This window comes from Rhinichthys klamathensis, unplaced genomic scaffold (assembly GCF_029890125.1).
Source record: "Rhinichthys klamathensis goyatoka isolate OS25496 unplaced genomic scaffold, OSU_Roscu_1.1 h1tg000296l_1, whole genome shotgun sequence".
NCBI lineage: Eukaryota > Metazoa > Chordata > Actinopteri > Cypriniformes > Leuciscidae > Rhinichthys > Rhinichthys klamathensis.
This window is the reverse complement of record NW_026606815.1, coordinates 1151837-1169252: the sequence shown is the minus strand read 5'-3', so window position 1 is coordinate 1169252 and position 17416 is coordinate 1151837. Positions and strand designations below refer to the sequence as shown.

Here is a 17416-nt window from a genome sequence, read left to right as displayed (position 1 = left end):
CGAGGCTGTAAAAGTGGACTGAGTTTACCTGTTCAGCATGATGATGCTTAATGTCCTCGACAGCCTCATTTAGCCACTTGTTTGTTAGCAACCGCCTTTTTCAAGGCATGTAACAGCTCAAAAAAATCACGAGTGGGGTAATACTGATGTATTTTATGTCGTATAATAAAACGTCAAAAATCAGAAAAAAGATCCGCTTACGAAAATTGGGTGAAAAGCTCACAAGATTTTGTTGTCCTGAAGCCACAAATAAGGGTTCGCCCTTTAGTAGAATAAAACGTGAAAGTATTTTGAGCTTGTTCACCACAGACCTTATTTCATCCATTTAACCAAAAACTCATAAAAAACAACAACATTGAATTCAAGACGATTGAACCGTAAGTGCCAAAATGCTAACTCGTTTCTGCGTTTTGGCCTACAAATTTACATCATACCTGCACCACTCTATTAAGTAATTGATTGATGCTCATGTCTGTGTGAAGACTGTTCACAAGCCAGTGAAGAAAAGTTGAAGAAAGTTCCGCCACTGGTTGGCAACAAACACTCAGTATGATTTCAAAAACAACACATTCCAGCGCCATATCGCCTCTTATTTAACACAATGAACATCAACTGGATATGTTTCATTTGGATTAGGTATATCCGTGCAGATGTTTCAAAAAAGGGGTGGGGACAATATCAACCCCAGCAAAAAGTGGTGGGGACTCCCGTCCAACTCGCAAATGATGCCTTTGCTCCCTTGTCATTGTAGCTCTGAATGTATACCAGTGCATGTGCAATCGATAGCACCACCGGTATTACATGAATTATTGTTCCTAGGAGTGTGTAACTGTTTGTTTTTTTTGGCTTTGAAAACTGTGTACAGCATGTCAAACATTTCCTTGTTTCTATTTGATTATAGTTATTATCTATCTATCAAGCTTAATCATTATGTTGTTTTCTTTCTTCCTTACAGAGGACGCAACAATGCCAAAGGACCTTCCACTGCAGTGAGTTGTAACTTTTCTGTGTTTCTTTCACTTATTCATAACATTGATTTTCTAAATCGACAAAAAATGTCTAAATTGAGCCAAAATTTGCTCCGCAAGCAGTCCTCAGTTGAGCTCAATATCAGAACCTAGAACACTGCTCAGACAATTATGTTAAAGGACCAGCACTGTAATACAATTTAAATATAAGTATTGTCTATGTCTCCTTACCTATTTAAGGTGGCATTCAGTGGAGTTTATGCAAACATGAGGATGGTTCATGTTTTGACCTCAGTTGTGGTGAGTCCAAATGCAGTTTGTGCAGCTGTTATTATTTTCTCTGTTTTTTATTTTTTATTTTATCAGCCTTTTTACCAAAATTAAACCAATTCAATCATACTGAAATTTGTTTTGTGCTTCACCACTCAACAGGGAAACAAATGTGAACTTAAGGTTAAAAATGGCCTGATCTACGAAGGAGTTTTTAAAACCTATGGCCCAGAGGTGAGGAGAAGACTTTCTATGGCTCTAAACTCAAGTGTTTAAATCACTGTGTAGCAATTTTTGTTTTACTGTACTTTTATGCACATTTGGCATTTGTCGCTCTTTTTAAATTGTGTTGGTCTCTTCATCTGTAGTGTGATATTGTCCTGGATGCTGCACACAGGAAGAGTGTTGAACCTAATGTGGGCCCTCGCCGTGAGGATATTGTGGAGAGCATCATCTTCAAATCCTCAGATGTAGTGGTAGTTCATTTCAAAGATGTGGACCTCAACTATGCCAAGAAAGGTGAGAACTGTCTGTGTCAAATGAATGTTTGTCCATGCGTCTTTAGTGGTTACTTAACAGGTGTAAATTACAAACTGTAGATAGATAGGTACAAAAAAAGTAAAAGGTGTAGTAACTGCCAGTGCAATTGATCTATGAACACAAATAGCAGGAAAACTGACCAGTTTACTGACATAAAAACAAACATCTTAATTTAGACATTGCAAAGTGTGCTTTGACTTGAAAATATGTTGCCATCAACCATTAGAAAAGATTTTTCAAGATGTAAAGTCAAGCCTCAAGAATGTTATTTATTACTAAAACTAGAGCCATCCATTGTGTTTTCTGCAGAATGAGTGCGTGGCTACTAGGGATGGGCATTTTTGTCAATTTCTTGTTAATTTCTTTTTCATTTGTTCGGGGGTGGGGCGTGTCCGTCATGGAGACAATGATATCAATTTAATATTTTAGCAATATTTTGGATTACATTAGCACTTTCTGATAGAACAAAATGTTATTTTACAGTATATTGGCTAAAATTACACTTAAGTCAGAGTAAAACTGACTTAAATTACTGAAAAACACATGATTGATGAATTCTGAATACAATTTAAAGGATATGTTCATCATCATAAAAATGAATACACATGATACTTTTAGGCTACTTTATTCAACAGTAAATAAAACGTTCTCTTCAGTGCCAGGCTACTTCAGCAGCATATTTCAACTGTGCTTATGAAACAAAAACAAAAATGAACAGCTTAGTTTTCATTTAATAAGTGTAACAAACGACTTCTATGTGTAAATAAAACAGATGTTTTATTGATTTATTAAAACAAACACAAAAAAACATCCTGTATAAGGCCTATTTGCCACGACTGATGAAACTTAACTATAGGCTACAGCCAACATATTTTTGTTCAAAAAGATAAGTTGGTCTACGTGCTCAGGTGAGAGGCGTGTGCGGAGTCTATTCACAATTAGCCCCGCGGTGGAAAAACGTGCTCCGCTGGAACAGATGTCGCAGGAACAGCTTGGTACCACTGGGCAATGATGCTCAGCTTTGTAAACCGATTCTCATTTACCTTCCGCCACAGTAGAGGCTCCTGGTTTACAGAGATGCATGGCTCACTGAAGTAGCATTCAATTTCAGTGTCACGTGAACAAAAATCACTCGCCTGGCGCGGTGCGGTAATCCTCACCGAAAAGAGTGTCGAGCGCCATAGTTAATGCTGCTCGATCAGGCTGAGGGTCATTTTGAATGGGTGAGACAGAATTTGTAACGCTGTCGTAAAGCTGTTGCACAAATATACAGAGTTTCCTGCTGTTTAGGCATAATAACCATTCTCATACATTGGTTCTTTATTTGTTTTAAACTGCAGGCTTAATATTTATCCATTTCTGGTCATAATTTGAGACAATGAGCATATGAACCGTTGTGCCGTGCTGCTTATATTTCTAACGATTTAAAAAATGCCTCTCCCCGCACCCAAAATCGGTCATCTGTGGATAAGAATCCGAAACAAGGACTGGTGGGACGTTGTCCTGCTCCACTTCACAGATGCGGAGTGAAAGGAGAATTTTAGAATGACAGGACACTCATTTATACGACACTTTATTCAACAGGAAGAACAGCTTGTTCCGCGCGTCATACGTCATTACGCTATTTCAACGTCATTGCACATGCGCACGGGGTGGGCGATATGGCAAAAATATCATATCACGTTTTTTTCCTGGAAAATCACGATTCATGATTTTATCAAGATTCTTTTTCATGTTGGTTTTACTATTTTGCAAGTGACTGAGCATTACAGCCAAACTAATGTCCCTATTTTAAAAACAGAGCCTTAGGTAATAAAATATAAAATAAAAAAGAATGGCAGACATTTAGGCCAAAGTGGCGAAGATAAAAATCTTTGTCATTATTTTCTTTGTTATTAAAAACTAAGAACAAAGATACACATTACACATACACAACTTAATATACAAATGAAATAAACTGCTTTATATTTTCAGCTACAGTAGATGTATTTAGCATTGAAGAAAGTAATTAAATGAACAAATATGAAAATAAAACACAACATAGACTTCACTGTATAAATTATACATTGATTCTTATTAAAGCTACTATTAAAGTTCTCAGTCAAGAGCAGTGAGTGATTTCCTCTTTGTGTTTTGTTGTTTTATTAACATTAAAGGGATAGTTCTCCCAAAATTTAAAATTCTCATCATTTACTCTCAAGTTGTTTTAACCCCGAATAAGTTTATTTCTTCTGTTGAAAATAAAAGTTATTTGGAAGAATGTGGCTAACCAAACAGTTGATGGACCCCAGTGACTTCCATAATATTTTTCTTTCCTACTAATAGAAGTCAATGGGAACCAGCAACTGTTTGGTTAGCCACATTCTTAAAAATATCTTCTTTTGTGTTTAGCACAAGAAAGAAATTAATGCAGGTTTGGAACAACATTAGAGTGAGTAAATAATGACAGAATTTTTAATTTTGGGTGAACTATCCCTTTAAGGACAAGCGGCAGCATGTTTACTGTTAGGCTACTGTCTCATATGGTGTGTTCACACCGAACGCGAATAGAGCGTCAAATACGCGTCTAGTTAGACGCTTGAACATTCGCTCGAGTTCAAATTTTTCAACTTGCACGGAAGACATTCGCGGCAAACGCGTCGCCCAATTCGCGTCATTCGCAACGCCTGGAGCGAATGATGCGTCTATTCGCATCTTTGCATTGACTTTGTATGTAATCTACTCGCGCAAATAATTAAATTCGCGTTCGGTGTGAACACACCATTAGGCCTGGGACACACTGGCTGCGTGGCGTGAGCGTGGCGTTTCTGTTGCGTGTCAGCTGCGTGGCGGCTGTGTCGCGTTTTCTGGGTCTTTGCACACCAGAAGCGTGTCTGACGCGGCGCTGCTGCTGCTAGGTGACGTACAGGGAGGACGTATTGTGGAAGCCCTATACTTCATGTTAAGCATAAATATAAAGCCTACTGATAAAGACACTGTCAGCAGTATTGACAGCAAAATAGACTACATAATATTTCGTTCTGTATTGACAGGTGCAATATTTGAAAATTGATCATTATTTATTTTTAAAGGAGAACTCCGGCGCAAAATGAGCCTTTGGTCTAATCACACATTGTTACCTAGTCAACCGTTATCTGAGATTAGTTTTCATGATTATCGAATGTAAATAGTTTTATCTCTAAAAATAGTTTAGCCTATAAAGCTAGTATAACGCTAGTATATTGGGCATAGATCAATGACAAATAAAAATCGCTTGTTAATACCACTAACAAGGCTCAAAATAGCCCCACACTAGCACGGTAGCATAATGAGGGTCCCTACCTTCAAACCGAAGCATTGAGAACTTTGTCAGTGTCCAGACAGTTTAATAAGAAGATATTTTATACATACAGTCAACTTCGCGTATACAGCCAGAAGCCATCTTTGAAATACAGTCTCTACCAGTTGATCTACGAACGCCGATCCAAGTGCGCTGGTGAGATGTGAACGAGCTATAAGTTGTGATAAGGTTGTGATAAAATATCTTCTTATTAAACTGTCTGGACACTGACAAAGTTCTCAATGCTTCGGTTTGAAGGTAGGGACCCTCATTATGCTACCGTGCTAGTGTGGGGCTATTTTGAGCCTTGTTAGTGGTATTAACAAGCGATTTTTATTTGTCATTGATCCATGCCCAATATACTAGCGTTATACTAGCTTTATAGGCTAAACTGTTTTTAGAGATAAAACTATTTACATTCGATAATCATGAAAACAAATCTCAGATAACGGTTGACTAGGTAACAATGTGTAATTAGACCAAAGGTTCATTTTGCGCCGGAGTTCTCCTTTAAATTATATGTATATCTGAATTTATGTCAAAACCTAGACTTTCAACCATCAAAATGTAATTTATTAATATTTATTCGTGTACAAAATAACATATAAACACATTTTCCTATTCTATTTTGCCTGGAAACGCTTCCAACACGCTTGCGTGTCGCGTGAAAAATAGGCGTCGGTTCTATTTCTAGCATGCACGCGTTTTCCGCGCGGCTCGAGCTGCGCCTGAGACGCGCGTATCACGCAGGCAGTGTGCAAGCTCTAACCTGTTAACATGGGAGCCGAAATAAAAACGGACACGCCAAGCAGCTGAGACGCTTACGCCACGCAGCCAGTGTGCCCCAGTGTGACGCCTATTTTTCACCCGACACGCAAGCGTGTTGGAAGCGTTTCCAGGCAAATTAGAATAGGAAAAGATGTTTATATGTTATTTTGTACACGAATAAATATTAACAAATTACATTTTAATGGTTGAAAGTCTAGGTTTTGACATAAATTCAGATATACATATAATTTAAAAATAAATAATGATCAATTTTCAAATATTGCACCTGTCAATACAGAACGAAATATTATGTAGTCTATTTTGCTGTCAATACTGCTGACAGTGTCTTTATCAGTAGGCTTTATATTTATGCTTAACATGAAGTATAGGGCTTCCACAATACGTCCTCCCTGTACGTCACCTAGCAGCAGCAGCGCCGCGTCAGACACGCTTCTGGTGTGCAAAGACCCAGAAAACGCGACGCAGCCGCCACGCAACAGAAACGCCACGCTCACGCCACGCAGCCAGTGTGTCCCCGGCCTTAGACCTGCACGCGACGCGTCTAATATACACGCATTTGACAAGCAGATTTTCTCTCAATTTTCTCTGTTTACTTTCACTTTAGACATAACCAACTTTGTTTATGTAAACCTTGTGTGTATTTGACAGTATTCGCGCAAAAGACTCGAAAGATAACTTAGTCCATTAACCAGGCGCTGTTAGACAGGCTTTTAGTGCATGTGCTACGCGTATGCGCTCAGAAAAGCGCATGTTAGAACAGCTAATCAGCACGCGAATTTAATGTTTAACCGACAAGGCTTTAAAGGTATAGTTCACCCAAAATTGAAAATTCTGTCAGTAATTACTCACCCTCATGTTGTTCCAACCCCGTAAGACTTTCGTTCATCTTCGGAACACAAATTAAAATATTTTTGATTAAATCTGAGAGCTGGATCACTCCTCCACAGGCTTCTATGTTATTGAAACTTGCCGGCCCAGAAAAGTTAATAAAAACATTGTTAAAATAGTCCGAGTGACTAAAGTGGCTCAACCTTAAGTTTATCAAGCGACAAGAATACTTTTTGTGCGCAAAAAAACAAACAAAAATAACGACTTTATTCATTTTCATCTCTGTGGGCCTCTGAGTGAGCTCACGTAGTGTAACAGCGCAGCGCTTCTGTGGTGTACGTCACACGCATCACACACATGACCAGCATCGGCCAAAAGTGAGCCTACATTCTGACGTACAACACTGAAGCGCTGCGCTGTTACACTACGTGAGCTCACTCAAAGTTTTTTTTATTTAAACGTTAGAAAATTAACATAAATCAGTACACAAATAAATGAATTCCCCATAAATCTCTCGTTGACTCATATAGGTTTTGTGATATACTTTAAGCTGGTTTTGAATATACATTGTACATCATGTAAAAAAACATGAATGAGTATTATTTCAGGAAATGACTGTGCAGAAAAGAATAAGACCATCTTAGCTTATTTGTAATCACCACAGGGATATACCAGAACAATCAACTTAATCTGTGATGTGGTCAGTGTTACACAATTAGATCTGTGAGCCTTGCAGTGTAAATGCAGACCGCCAGAAACATCATAATGGACAGTGCCTGCTGTAGACCTGCCATTGTTTTGTTTACTGAGTTTGAAATGTGTTGTTATGAGATGGTGACATTTTGATGGATCAAAGACATTGCAAACCACTCGTTATAAAATATTTATTATGCTGCTACTACATACTGCTTTCAGCAATACAAAACACACTTGAAATTATCATTCCAGACATACTTGACATATTGGATATAGAACAACCTCATAAGGCATGAAATCAATTGTTTTTATCCTTTTGGTGACAACAGCATTTGCATTTTGCATTAAAGTGTGTATATTTAATGTCTCCACTGCTCCTTTCAGTCAATCCAATCCCTTTCAGCTTGTCTAGTTCACTGTAGCTCTTGAAATGCATTAGTTGAATCTCTTCAATGACTTTCACAAACTGACCCCTTCTTTATTCTGTCTTTTTCTCTTAAATGGGCGTAGTCTCATCAGATGCAGGTAATACAACTCATCCATTTCTTTTACCAGTGTATTTTTATGCAAAAAAAAAAAATGCTTTTATTAGTTGCTTGCGGCATTCTTTGAGTAGGTGAATAGTGCAAGACTTGCAGGCATTTTGACACAGAAATGCTTTTGTTATTTGTTATTATAATCTTGCTTGATCAGGGATCATGCTGGGTCAAACTAGAAATTAGTTTACTAATTAATAACACCCCTATTTTAAGTAGGGGTGGCACATTTAACAGATCAATTAGAGGTAGCTTTTACAGAAGGTTTGTGTTCTACAATGCACAATTTTCCTCATGCTTACTGAGGTGAAGTAATGTTATAATAACTTCAGCTACTAGATTTCGATTTTGAATCGTGTGAAGATAAAATGTAATTCACCATACCAAAAGCCAAACAAGCAACAGACAAGTGCTGAACCCCCTCAAAGCTGGCTGCAAGTAGCTACTGTAACATTTTGACTGTCATTGCATCATGAATCTGATGATGTCATATTAGAGGCCTGTTTCATTTCATGAGCACTACAGTATTTCTTTATCTATTCTAAATAAATCTTGGTGTGAGATCAAAATTCTTCAGGTTGTGATTTAGTTTTGAGCCATTTGCATGCTTTTTCTCCTCTTCCTTTATAAAAACGAATTTATTGAAATCAACATTAACAAAGTTAAATTCAATGCAAGGCCAGTTTAACAGCGATAAACAAATCATGCTGGCATGAAAACTACTTTATCAATTCTTTGAATCTACAGATTGAAATGGGTCTGTGTACATTTTAACCATTTTATTTCCTATCTGGGATGGAATAGTGAGAAATGAAAAGACTGCTTGTCTATTAGTTTTTTGTTTTGTTTACTTTAGCAAACGGAAAATTAGATTTAGACTTTTTCTCATTTTTCGTTTGGTTTACAAATCGGTCTATGGCTTTGAGATTTTATTCGCACATGTGGGCGGCGCTGAAAGCCCCTAAATCTGATTGGTCAAACCGGGCTGTCTTCAGTATGGCCTTAATTCTGTCAGTTAAAATAAGTCTCACTGCCAAATGCCATTTTAATAAGCATTTGTCACCACATGAACCACCACTCGTTGACATTTGAAACAGATATATGTTGCTGGGCATATAAAGCGCAGCATTGCCTCTAATTTACGACACTTGAATAGTCGCCAGCAATACAGTATGCTGACACAGAGTTTGGTGTATTATTTATTATTTCTATATTTAAAAGCAACATAAATCGTACAGCTTATAAATCATACTAAGTGATTTTTTTGTAGGGTCAGGGGATAGAATACATTGCATTTGAACGCGAGTGAGTGAACGCTGACGTGTCTTGCTGCCGCTGCTCATCGCACGTTTGTTTTGAATTACTGCTATGCTAAGTTAATTCTTAAACTTGCTATACATATTGATATTATTGTTGGGCTTGTATTAATGTTCTGTTTATTTTTGTTTTGTAAGGTGTCCTTGGGTGTCTTGAAAGGCGCCAACAAATAAAATGTATTATTATCATTATTATTACAGTATAAAATAATTTGTCTTTGGAAGGTCCCCATAAAATGTGTGTGTGTGTGACACACCTGAATAAATAATTGTGAAAAATAGATCGAAATAAAGTTAAAAAGCATTTTGTACTCAGTTTACATGAAAAGAATGAGAGAAAAAATGATTGAATCCGTGAACATGTAGGCTACTTAATATCCGACAAAATTAGCATGGTGGGAGAGTAACTGTATTATAGGCCTTAAATTGATACACAAATATGAATTATGAATAGGAACTGTACTGTTAATGCTGAATACATTGGCTAGAAGGCTAGAATACATTGTAAATGGTTGGTTATAAAAAACGTTAATAATTTACTTAGGATTAGAAATAAAATCCAATAAAAATATATGAATTGTGATCTGAGGAGAGTTTCTGCAGTGGTTTTAAATTAAAATCAGTGTTAGACAAATAATCCAAAATTAATTCGATCATGTTGCTTTGTGTCATTTAACCAAATGCATTAACCTACAAATTACATTGAACGGATTCGATCATATGTGGAAGATAATTTAAAACCAACCCTCTTAACACTGTAAATTAAGAAAACAGCACTTTTTAAAGTTATTATTGTTACATGCTTAATTGGTTGTATATTCCCACTGCTTTATGCATTTAATGTTTGTCCAGCAAAGCCCTGGTTAGTGTTTTCTAACTACTAAAGTACTTTCCGTAACACTTTAGTTTAGGGTCCAATTCTTACTATTAACTAGTTGCTTATTAGCATGCCTTTTACTAGGATATTGACTTTATTAGTACTTATAAAGCAGACATTAATACCTTATTCTGTATGATTATATCCTTAATCCTACCCAATACCTAAACTTAACAACTACCTTACTAACTATTAATAAGTAGTAATTAGGAGTTTGATGCAAAAGTCTTAATTAATAGTTAGTTAATAATGAGAATTGGACCCTAATCTAAAGTGTGACCGTACTTTCTTACTCTCTTTTTTTTTTCATTTGTCATGAGCTCTATATTTAAAGATGTACTAGGTATTGATAAATTACATTAAATTAGTGTGAAGGGCCTATGTCATGGGTGTCCTGCTCCTGGAGGGTCAATGTCCTGCAAAGTTTAGCTCCAACCCTATAAACACACCTGAACCAGCTAAGCAAGGTCTTCAGGATTACTAGAAATATCCGGGCTACACTTTCAGAAGAAAATGGTACAAAAGCTGTCACTGGGATGCAACCCTTTAAAAAGGTTCTAATATGTATAATTTAGGTACTTACAGTATATGTACACTTTTGGTACCAATATGTACCTTTAAGGTACTATTTAGGCACAAATGTGTACCTTTTGAAAGAGTACCACCCCAGTGACAGCTTTTGTACCTTTTTTCTGATAATGCATTGTGTTGGAATATAGGCTGGAGCTGAACTGCAGGACATTGGCCCTCCAGAAGCAGGATTGGACACCTCTGGCTTATGTTAATGTTGTTAAATCTATAAATGAATCTGCACAGCTTGATGTCTGCAGGCAGATGTGTAGGTCAGTCAATACAATGGAAAATGTAATGTGCAAAACGTTATTTTATCTTTACAACAATGCATGCAACCAAAACTGAACTTGATTTGAGAACTATAATGTTATAACTCCAAAACACATCCACAATGGAGAACAAATACAAACATGCTCAGGTTTGTTCAGGTTTGATTGTAATATTTTGACTTAATTGCAAAAAATGATTCTTCAGTACAAAAAATGCTAAACTGCGACAAAGAGCCATTTTTATTATAATAATGATTTTATAATAGTCTAAACACAAATCTAAATGAAAATTTGTAAAAAGATGTCTAAGAAATTCAATGCCTAAGAAATTGAGCCGAAATCTTATTTTCTGTTTTTTTAAACTAAACAAGAAAAAAACTAAATAAATAGACGAGCCGTCTTTTCATTTCTCGTTATTCATTTCATTTCCTATTTAATTTCCAAATAGGAAATGAAATGATAAAAATGTACATTGACCGAAATGCATGTTGATTCTTTCCTAATTCTTTTGTATTACTGTGTTTCCTCTTGAGTTCTCTGTGACCCTTAACCTCTGACTTACTCCAGTGAAGGTCATGTTCTCAGGCATCTCACTTTCTAATTAGCGTTCCTGTTGAATTAATCAAGTTTATTATATAGTTTTAAGGTGCGGTCACATTCGCTTTCTGTTGGTCAATGCGGCTTATCCTCATAACCAACTTGAACCCACATGAAAATTCTTCGCCCTCGTGCAAAATTTCCTATTGTTTGGATTCCTTGAAATAACTGTATTTTGACTGAAACTCTGCACACGACGGGGAATTTGACTGCACCTTTAGTTTAAGTGTTAGGATTTAATAAACTATTAGCAATGATGGAAATATAAACAGGAAACTTTGTTTCCTGTCTGCTTTGACAGGAATACTAATTTGTTTTCTGGTTATTGGTACAAGTCAAGAGCTTAATTCTTCAATAATAAATTGAACATGATGTCAGAAGAATAAATACTGCTCCATCTTTTTTCTGATAACATGGCCTTTAAAATGTTTTTGTAACTTGGTGAGCTCAGATACAATATAGTTGTATTATTTTTATATATGAGACCCTCGCCCCACCATTTGTGTCCATCTATGCCGGGTTCAAACTACACAGCATCATCTATTATGATAATCACTGTGTCAGATTATGTGATGTGTTGACTCCTAAATTCTTGTTGTGTACAAGAAATATGTGTGATGTCATCGAGAAGGCGGAACTAGCGACTGACTTCCGGAAACAAGAGCGTAAACAAACAATGTCTACCGAAGCGTCGTGTTAGCATCATAAAGGCAGGAGTATTGTTGTCATAGCTCCACAAACTTCGTTTCGGCATGTTGGAAAGCTGTGTTCGGAAGAGCCTTTGTGCTCCTATTGGTCAATGTCACAGATGTGACGGAACCCGTTGTGGAGGGCCGAAAAAAAATGAAACATGCTAGTCTTTCTGTCGGGACGTTGTGAAGCGTTAGTTATCGTCCACGGTGTCGCACTATACGATATAAAACGATTGATTCTTCCGTCCCGACAACCATTGTCGTTTACGAATCACCACAACACGCTACGTCAAATGGATTGTACCAAAATCTGGTTAATGTCGTGTAGTCTGAACCCGGCATTTGAAATCATCACTTGTTTTCCACTTCATTGTGTTCATCTTCATTTTTTTTGTCTCTTTCGTAATCATTTGTGTGCTTTTGCATCACCATGGTACACATTATATGAATCCTGTTGCTTATTTTGTGTGTTGGTGAAGATAACTTCACTGACAGTGCGGTAAGTGCCCGTCTGAATGGAGAGCACAAAGAGAAGGATCTGGAACCCTGGGATGGAGGGGAGCAGCACATCTCGGGCAGCATGGAATCTCTTGACACTGATCTGGTGAGACGTCAAACAAATCAGGCTTGAGATAATGTAATAAGTTGCAGTTGGATCATTGTAGAAGTATCATAAGCAGTAACGTTTAGATGTTTAAAACAATAAGCCACTTAAGGTCACACTTTACTGTGATTTTTCTGCGGTTACGAGAGGTATGGTGCAAAGCTGTAATCACTTTTTTCAAACTGTCTCCCTCTCAGTCAAATGGTTGGGATCCTGATGAGATGTTTAAATACAATGAGGAGACATACGGTGTGAAGTCCACCTATGACAGCAGCCTGTCATCATACACGTAAGTCATCTCATCTGTGTTTTAAATTACCTCTGATGAATATCTTGTTTTGTTTAAATACTGGATATGTGCTGTCTCTTAGTCTATTTTTTCCTTTTGTTTCCAGGGTTCCCTTGGAGCGAGACAACTCTGAGGAGTTCCTCAAGCGCGAGGCTCGTGCGTCACAGCTGGCGGAGGAGATCGAAGCCAGTGCCACCTACAAGGCCCGTGTGGCCTTGGAGAATGACGACCGCTCAGAGGAAGAGAAATATACTGCTGTGGTTCGTGGAGAGAGGGAGCTTCACAGCCTCAACAGGTGAAGCTTGAACTAGTTACCGCTGCTGTTTGTATGTTTAGATCAGGAGATGTTTGTGCTCCAGTGTATTTCTGTCGATGAACAAATAAAAAGGAGATTCATAATAGTGGGGTTTTTTCATGCTTTTCTTACTCTAAATTATACTAAGAGCAAGAAAAAGCAATTTCATAAGTGTATAAAGGCATATTTTATTTCACTCGTATTACTATGTTCACTTATATTACAATGAATAACTATGAATGAAAAAAAGTGCAATGCAAAATATGGCAGAATAAGTCCTGCCTTATAAATGAAAAAATCATGACTGCAGCTGCCGCTAGAAGCCCCGGATCCCATAGAAACAGTCAGAATAAGAAAGCAAGAGCATAAGTCTCATTTATGGACTGTTCATGTCAGATTTTATTGCTGATTTGAAATGTTATTTAAATGTGAGGTTGGTGAGCAGTTTTTGAGATTTCTGTATTTCTCCATTCAAGTAGATAGGAGTTGGAGTTACATGCCCGAAATATCTGCAAATTGCAAATATGGCCGCTGAGTGAACTGGCTTTCCTTGAAAGAGGCTTGATTCATTTCAAAGGCTAGTTTCATTTCTAGATTGAAATATATTGAAATATCCCAGAAAATGACAAAAACTATCGCTGGTTTAAGATTACAACTTCTTGCCTGTTAATCAGTCAGTCCAAATTAACCTTTGCGCAACAGTTATCTTTTGCTTCTTTCGTCTGGATCAATTCGAGCAGCAGCACAAATGTCTTAAGATGTGGTCACGTTTACCGTTGTTCTGCGGACGAAATTTAGTTGTTTCGGTAACACTTTACAATAAGGTTCATTAGTTAACATTAGTTAACACCATTAGTTAAAATGAACTAAGCATGAACAATATTTCTTCAGCATTTATTAATCTTAAATAAAATTAATTTCAACATTTACTAATACATTATTAAAATCCAAGGTTGTATTTGTTAACATTAGTTAATGCACTGTGAGAACTAACATGAACAAACAATGAACAGCTGGATATTTGGATATTGTTAACAGGGCTCCAGACTAACTTTTCCACTGGTTGCACTGGTGCTACCAACTTTCTCAGTTGGTCGCACCAGCATATGATTTGGTCGCACCTTTTTTTTTTTTTTTTTTTTTTTTTTTTTTGCTACATGCCATGGGATTAATCAATGCATGCTGATGAATTGTGCCAAATTTCAGGATTTTCATGGATTTTGGACAGTAATTTTAATCTGTAATTTTAAGCATTTTACATTTGAATTATATACAATCTATCTATTTACATTTGAATCATATCCTATCTATCTATCTATCTGTCTATCTATCTGTCTATTATCATCTTTCTATCTTTTAAAAATCATTAAACATTCAAATGTATGCATTACATTTTAAAAGATTAAGAGTATTATAATAAACTGATACAGATTTTTCGTTATCAAAGTTTATAGTTGTAACAAAAAGCAGAAATCTCACACTCCTTACCTTCTGCATTTTATAATAATTTCCTTTTCCTCTGTCGAGCGATCATGAGAGTAATCGCTCGACAGAGGAAAATATAACCGCTGAAAAGACGTAGGAGGAAGGGGCTCTGTGTTTCATAAGACCATTTTTATATGCCTTAATTCGTGAATTCGTAATTGGCGCGTTTCACCATCAGTGTGCAATGCGCGTGACGTCTACGTTCGTCAATAAATAAACTGCACGTGTCTTGCGGAAGAAGATTGTAGACGGAACTTCTCTCCGTTAATGTCTATGGCGAGTCACGCAGGCACTGGGCTACTCCGCAGCCGAGACGAGCCCGGGATAAAATAGTCCGAATATAAACACTTATTATAGGCGTACCGTAGTGATTCAGAATAAGTCAAAAACACGGTTTGGAAAATGGATTCATGATGTAGCCTACTCGTTCATTTTGAACATAAGTTACGGCGTAACTTATGTTCAAAATGAACGAGTAGGCAACATGGACTGCAGCAGCAGCTGATACAACGGCGTTCTGTTGCTCAAGCGTCCACTCGCACAAATGCGACCACATAACATTTTAACTCGCACATTTTTAAAAAATGGTCGCATATGCGACCAATTTGGTCGCAGTCTGGAACCCTGATTGTTAATAACTAACATTAACAAAGATTAATAAATACTGTAACAAATGTATTGCTCATTGTTAGTTCATGTTAGTTAATACATTAACTAATGTTAACTAATGAACCTTATTGTAAAGTGTTACCGTTGTTTCAATAGGAATCCACTCAAACAGAAATTTTGCATTTGGACTAAATATTTCCCAACACGCAAATTTCGCATTAAGTGAACGGATAGTGGACCTTTTTACCCACGAAATTATGCTGAAATTATCACCATTACCACTACTACAACGTTATTAGTTGGCACTACATTTTTTTGGTTAGAATTGAATTCAGTTTGAAAAGTATTGCTCATTTAAAAAAAAAATTTAAATCCAGAGTTTTCCTCTTTATTTTGTTTACTTAAACAGAGAGAACAAATACATTCCCCCTAGTCAGAGGAACCGAGAACCAGGGATGTCATGGGGAGCTGGTCGTCAAAATTCACCCAGACTGGTTCAGTGTAGCCCTGGGCCACCCACACCCAGATCTGGATCTCACGACTACAACACAATGGATCAGCGTGTGGTCAATGGAGGTACAAGATGATTTGTGATGATTTGTGTTGGGTATCCATGTCGTCTAAAATAGCTAGTAACTAGTGTAATGATGCCTCAAACGATAAAATTTGGTAATATATGTAAACAAACTGTATGTTTATTGGTTATGCAGCTTTGAATCCATGAATTATAATCAGTGGAGTTACTAGCGCAGCAAGCAATGTGCTATATGTTCTCTGGCTGGATCTTTGATAGACGTCTCAAAGTTTCCCCTGGTGTCACTTTCAACGGGATCATTCCTTATTAGTCCATTAAAACAGTAGTCAAAATTTCCATTTAAAATACTAGAAATTATAATGAGGAAAAAATAAAAAATCCCCTTGGCTTTCTATGGCATCTATTAATCCATTGTTCTCTCCTCAACTAACAGTCGATCTTTCAAATCATGTCTCTGGCTTTCAGTCCTTTCATGATAAAAGGATTCGGGCAAGGGAGTACTTTTGGCCAAGGCTGCTGTTCCAAGAGAATCTGATTGATCTTTCCAATGTTCTTTCTTTGAAGTCCCGTTTCCTTATTGTTTTCTGTTTCACTGCCTCAGAATTAACCAAAGATATCTTGAAATGTTCTTTGGTGTCTTGTCATTCCTGCTCAATACTTTTCCATCTCCTCTCTACCTTTCCTCCTGGAAATCATATCTAAAATTCTCAATCTATAAGGCCTTCAGACTTTTCTATTTTCCTATTCAATTTACATGGTCATTTGTTTCCCTTCCCCCGCTCTCTCAGTCAAATGTAGTTTTTCTTTCCTCTCATTTCGGCTCATTTCATCTCTGTCAGGTGCACACCCTTGGCCCTCACGCTGCCCATCTCCCTCCTCTCGCCCTCCATCCCGTTACCAGTCAGGCCCCACCAACTCTCTCCCGCCCCGGGCGGCCACGCCCACCCGGCCTCCCTCCAGACCCCCATCCAGGCCCTCTCGGCCCCTGTCTCACCCCTCTGCTCATGGCTCTTCAGGGCCCCTGTCCACCATGCCCAAACGCCTGTCCTCAGAAGGTACCAGAAATTCCAGACTGAGCAGTCATTTTGTTGTGGCACCACTGCTCAGGTTCACGTTTTGCAATCAGAATGCCTGAATTAAGGCTGTCACTAACAGCTGTGGGACTTTCCTGGTGTTTAATAAAACGACTCACTTCTCCTCTTGTTTCATTTTCTATTGCTATCCCTCTTTCTATGCATGATTGAAGTGAATTTGGGACATGTTTCACCCACTCATTTTCTGCGGTGTGTTTAAGGATTGGCATTGTATTTTGGCCATGGGGACACCACT

The 17416-nt window shown here is 37.5% G+C and overlaps 1 protein-coding gene across 10 annotated transcripts in view; it reads left to right on the top strand.

Annotated features, from left to right (window-relative positions):
* Positions 1–17416, top strand: part of atxn2 (ataxin 2) — a 42397-nt gene that overhangs the window by 2468 nt on the left and 22513 nt on the right. For 6 of the 10 annotated variants that reach the window (XM_056270064.1, XM_056270068.1, XM_056270067.1 and 3 more), the window contains 10 exons: positions 956–989; positions 1209–1268; positions 1401–1472; positions 1607–1757; positions 7921–7935; positions 12750–12874; positions 13072–13163; positions 13270–13458; positions 15962–16128; positions 16927–17142. In XM_056270064.1, coding sequence (XP_056126039.1) covers positions 956–989; positions 1209–1268; positions 1401–1472; positions 1607–1757; positions 7921–7935; positions 12750–12874; positions 13072–13163; positions 13270–13458; positions 15962–16128; positions 16927–17142 — 1121 coding nt within the window. The remainder of the gene's footprint in view (positions 1–955; positions 990–1208; positions 1269–1400; positions 1473–1606; positions 1758–7920; positions 7936–12749; positions 12875–13071; positions 13164–13269; positions 13459–15961; positions 16129–16926; positions 17143–17416) is intronic. The other 4 variants (XM_056270072.1, XM_056270070.1, XM_056270066.1 and 1 more) reach the window with 2 other exon arrangements.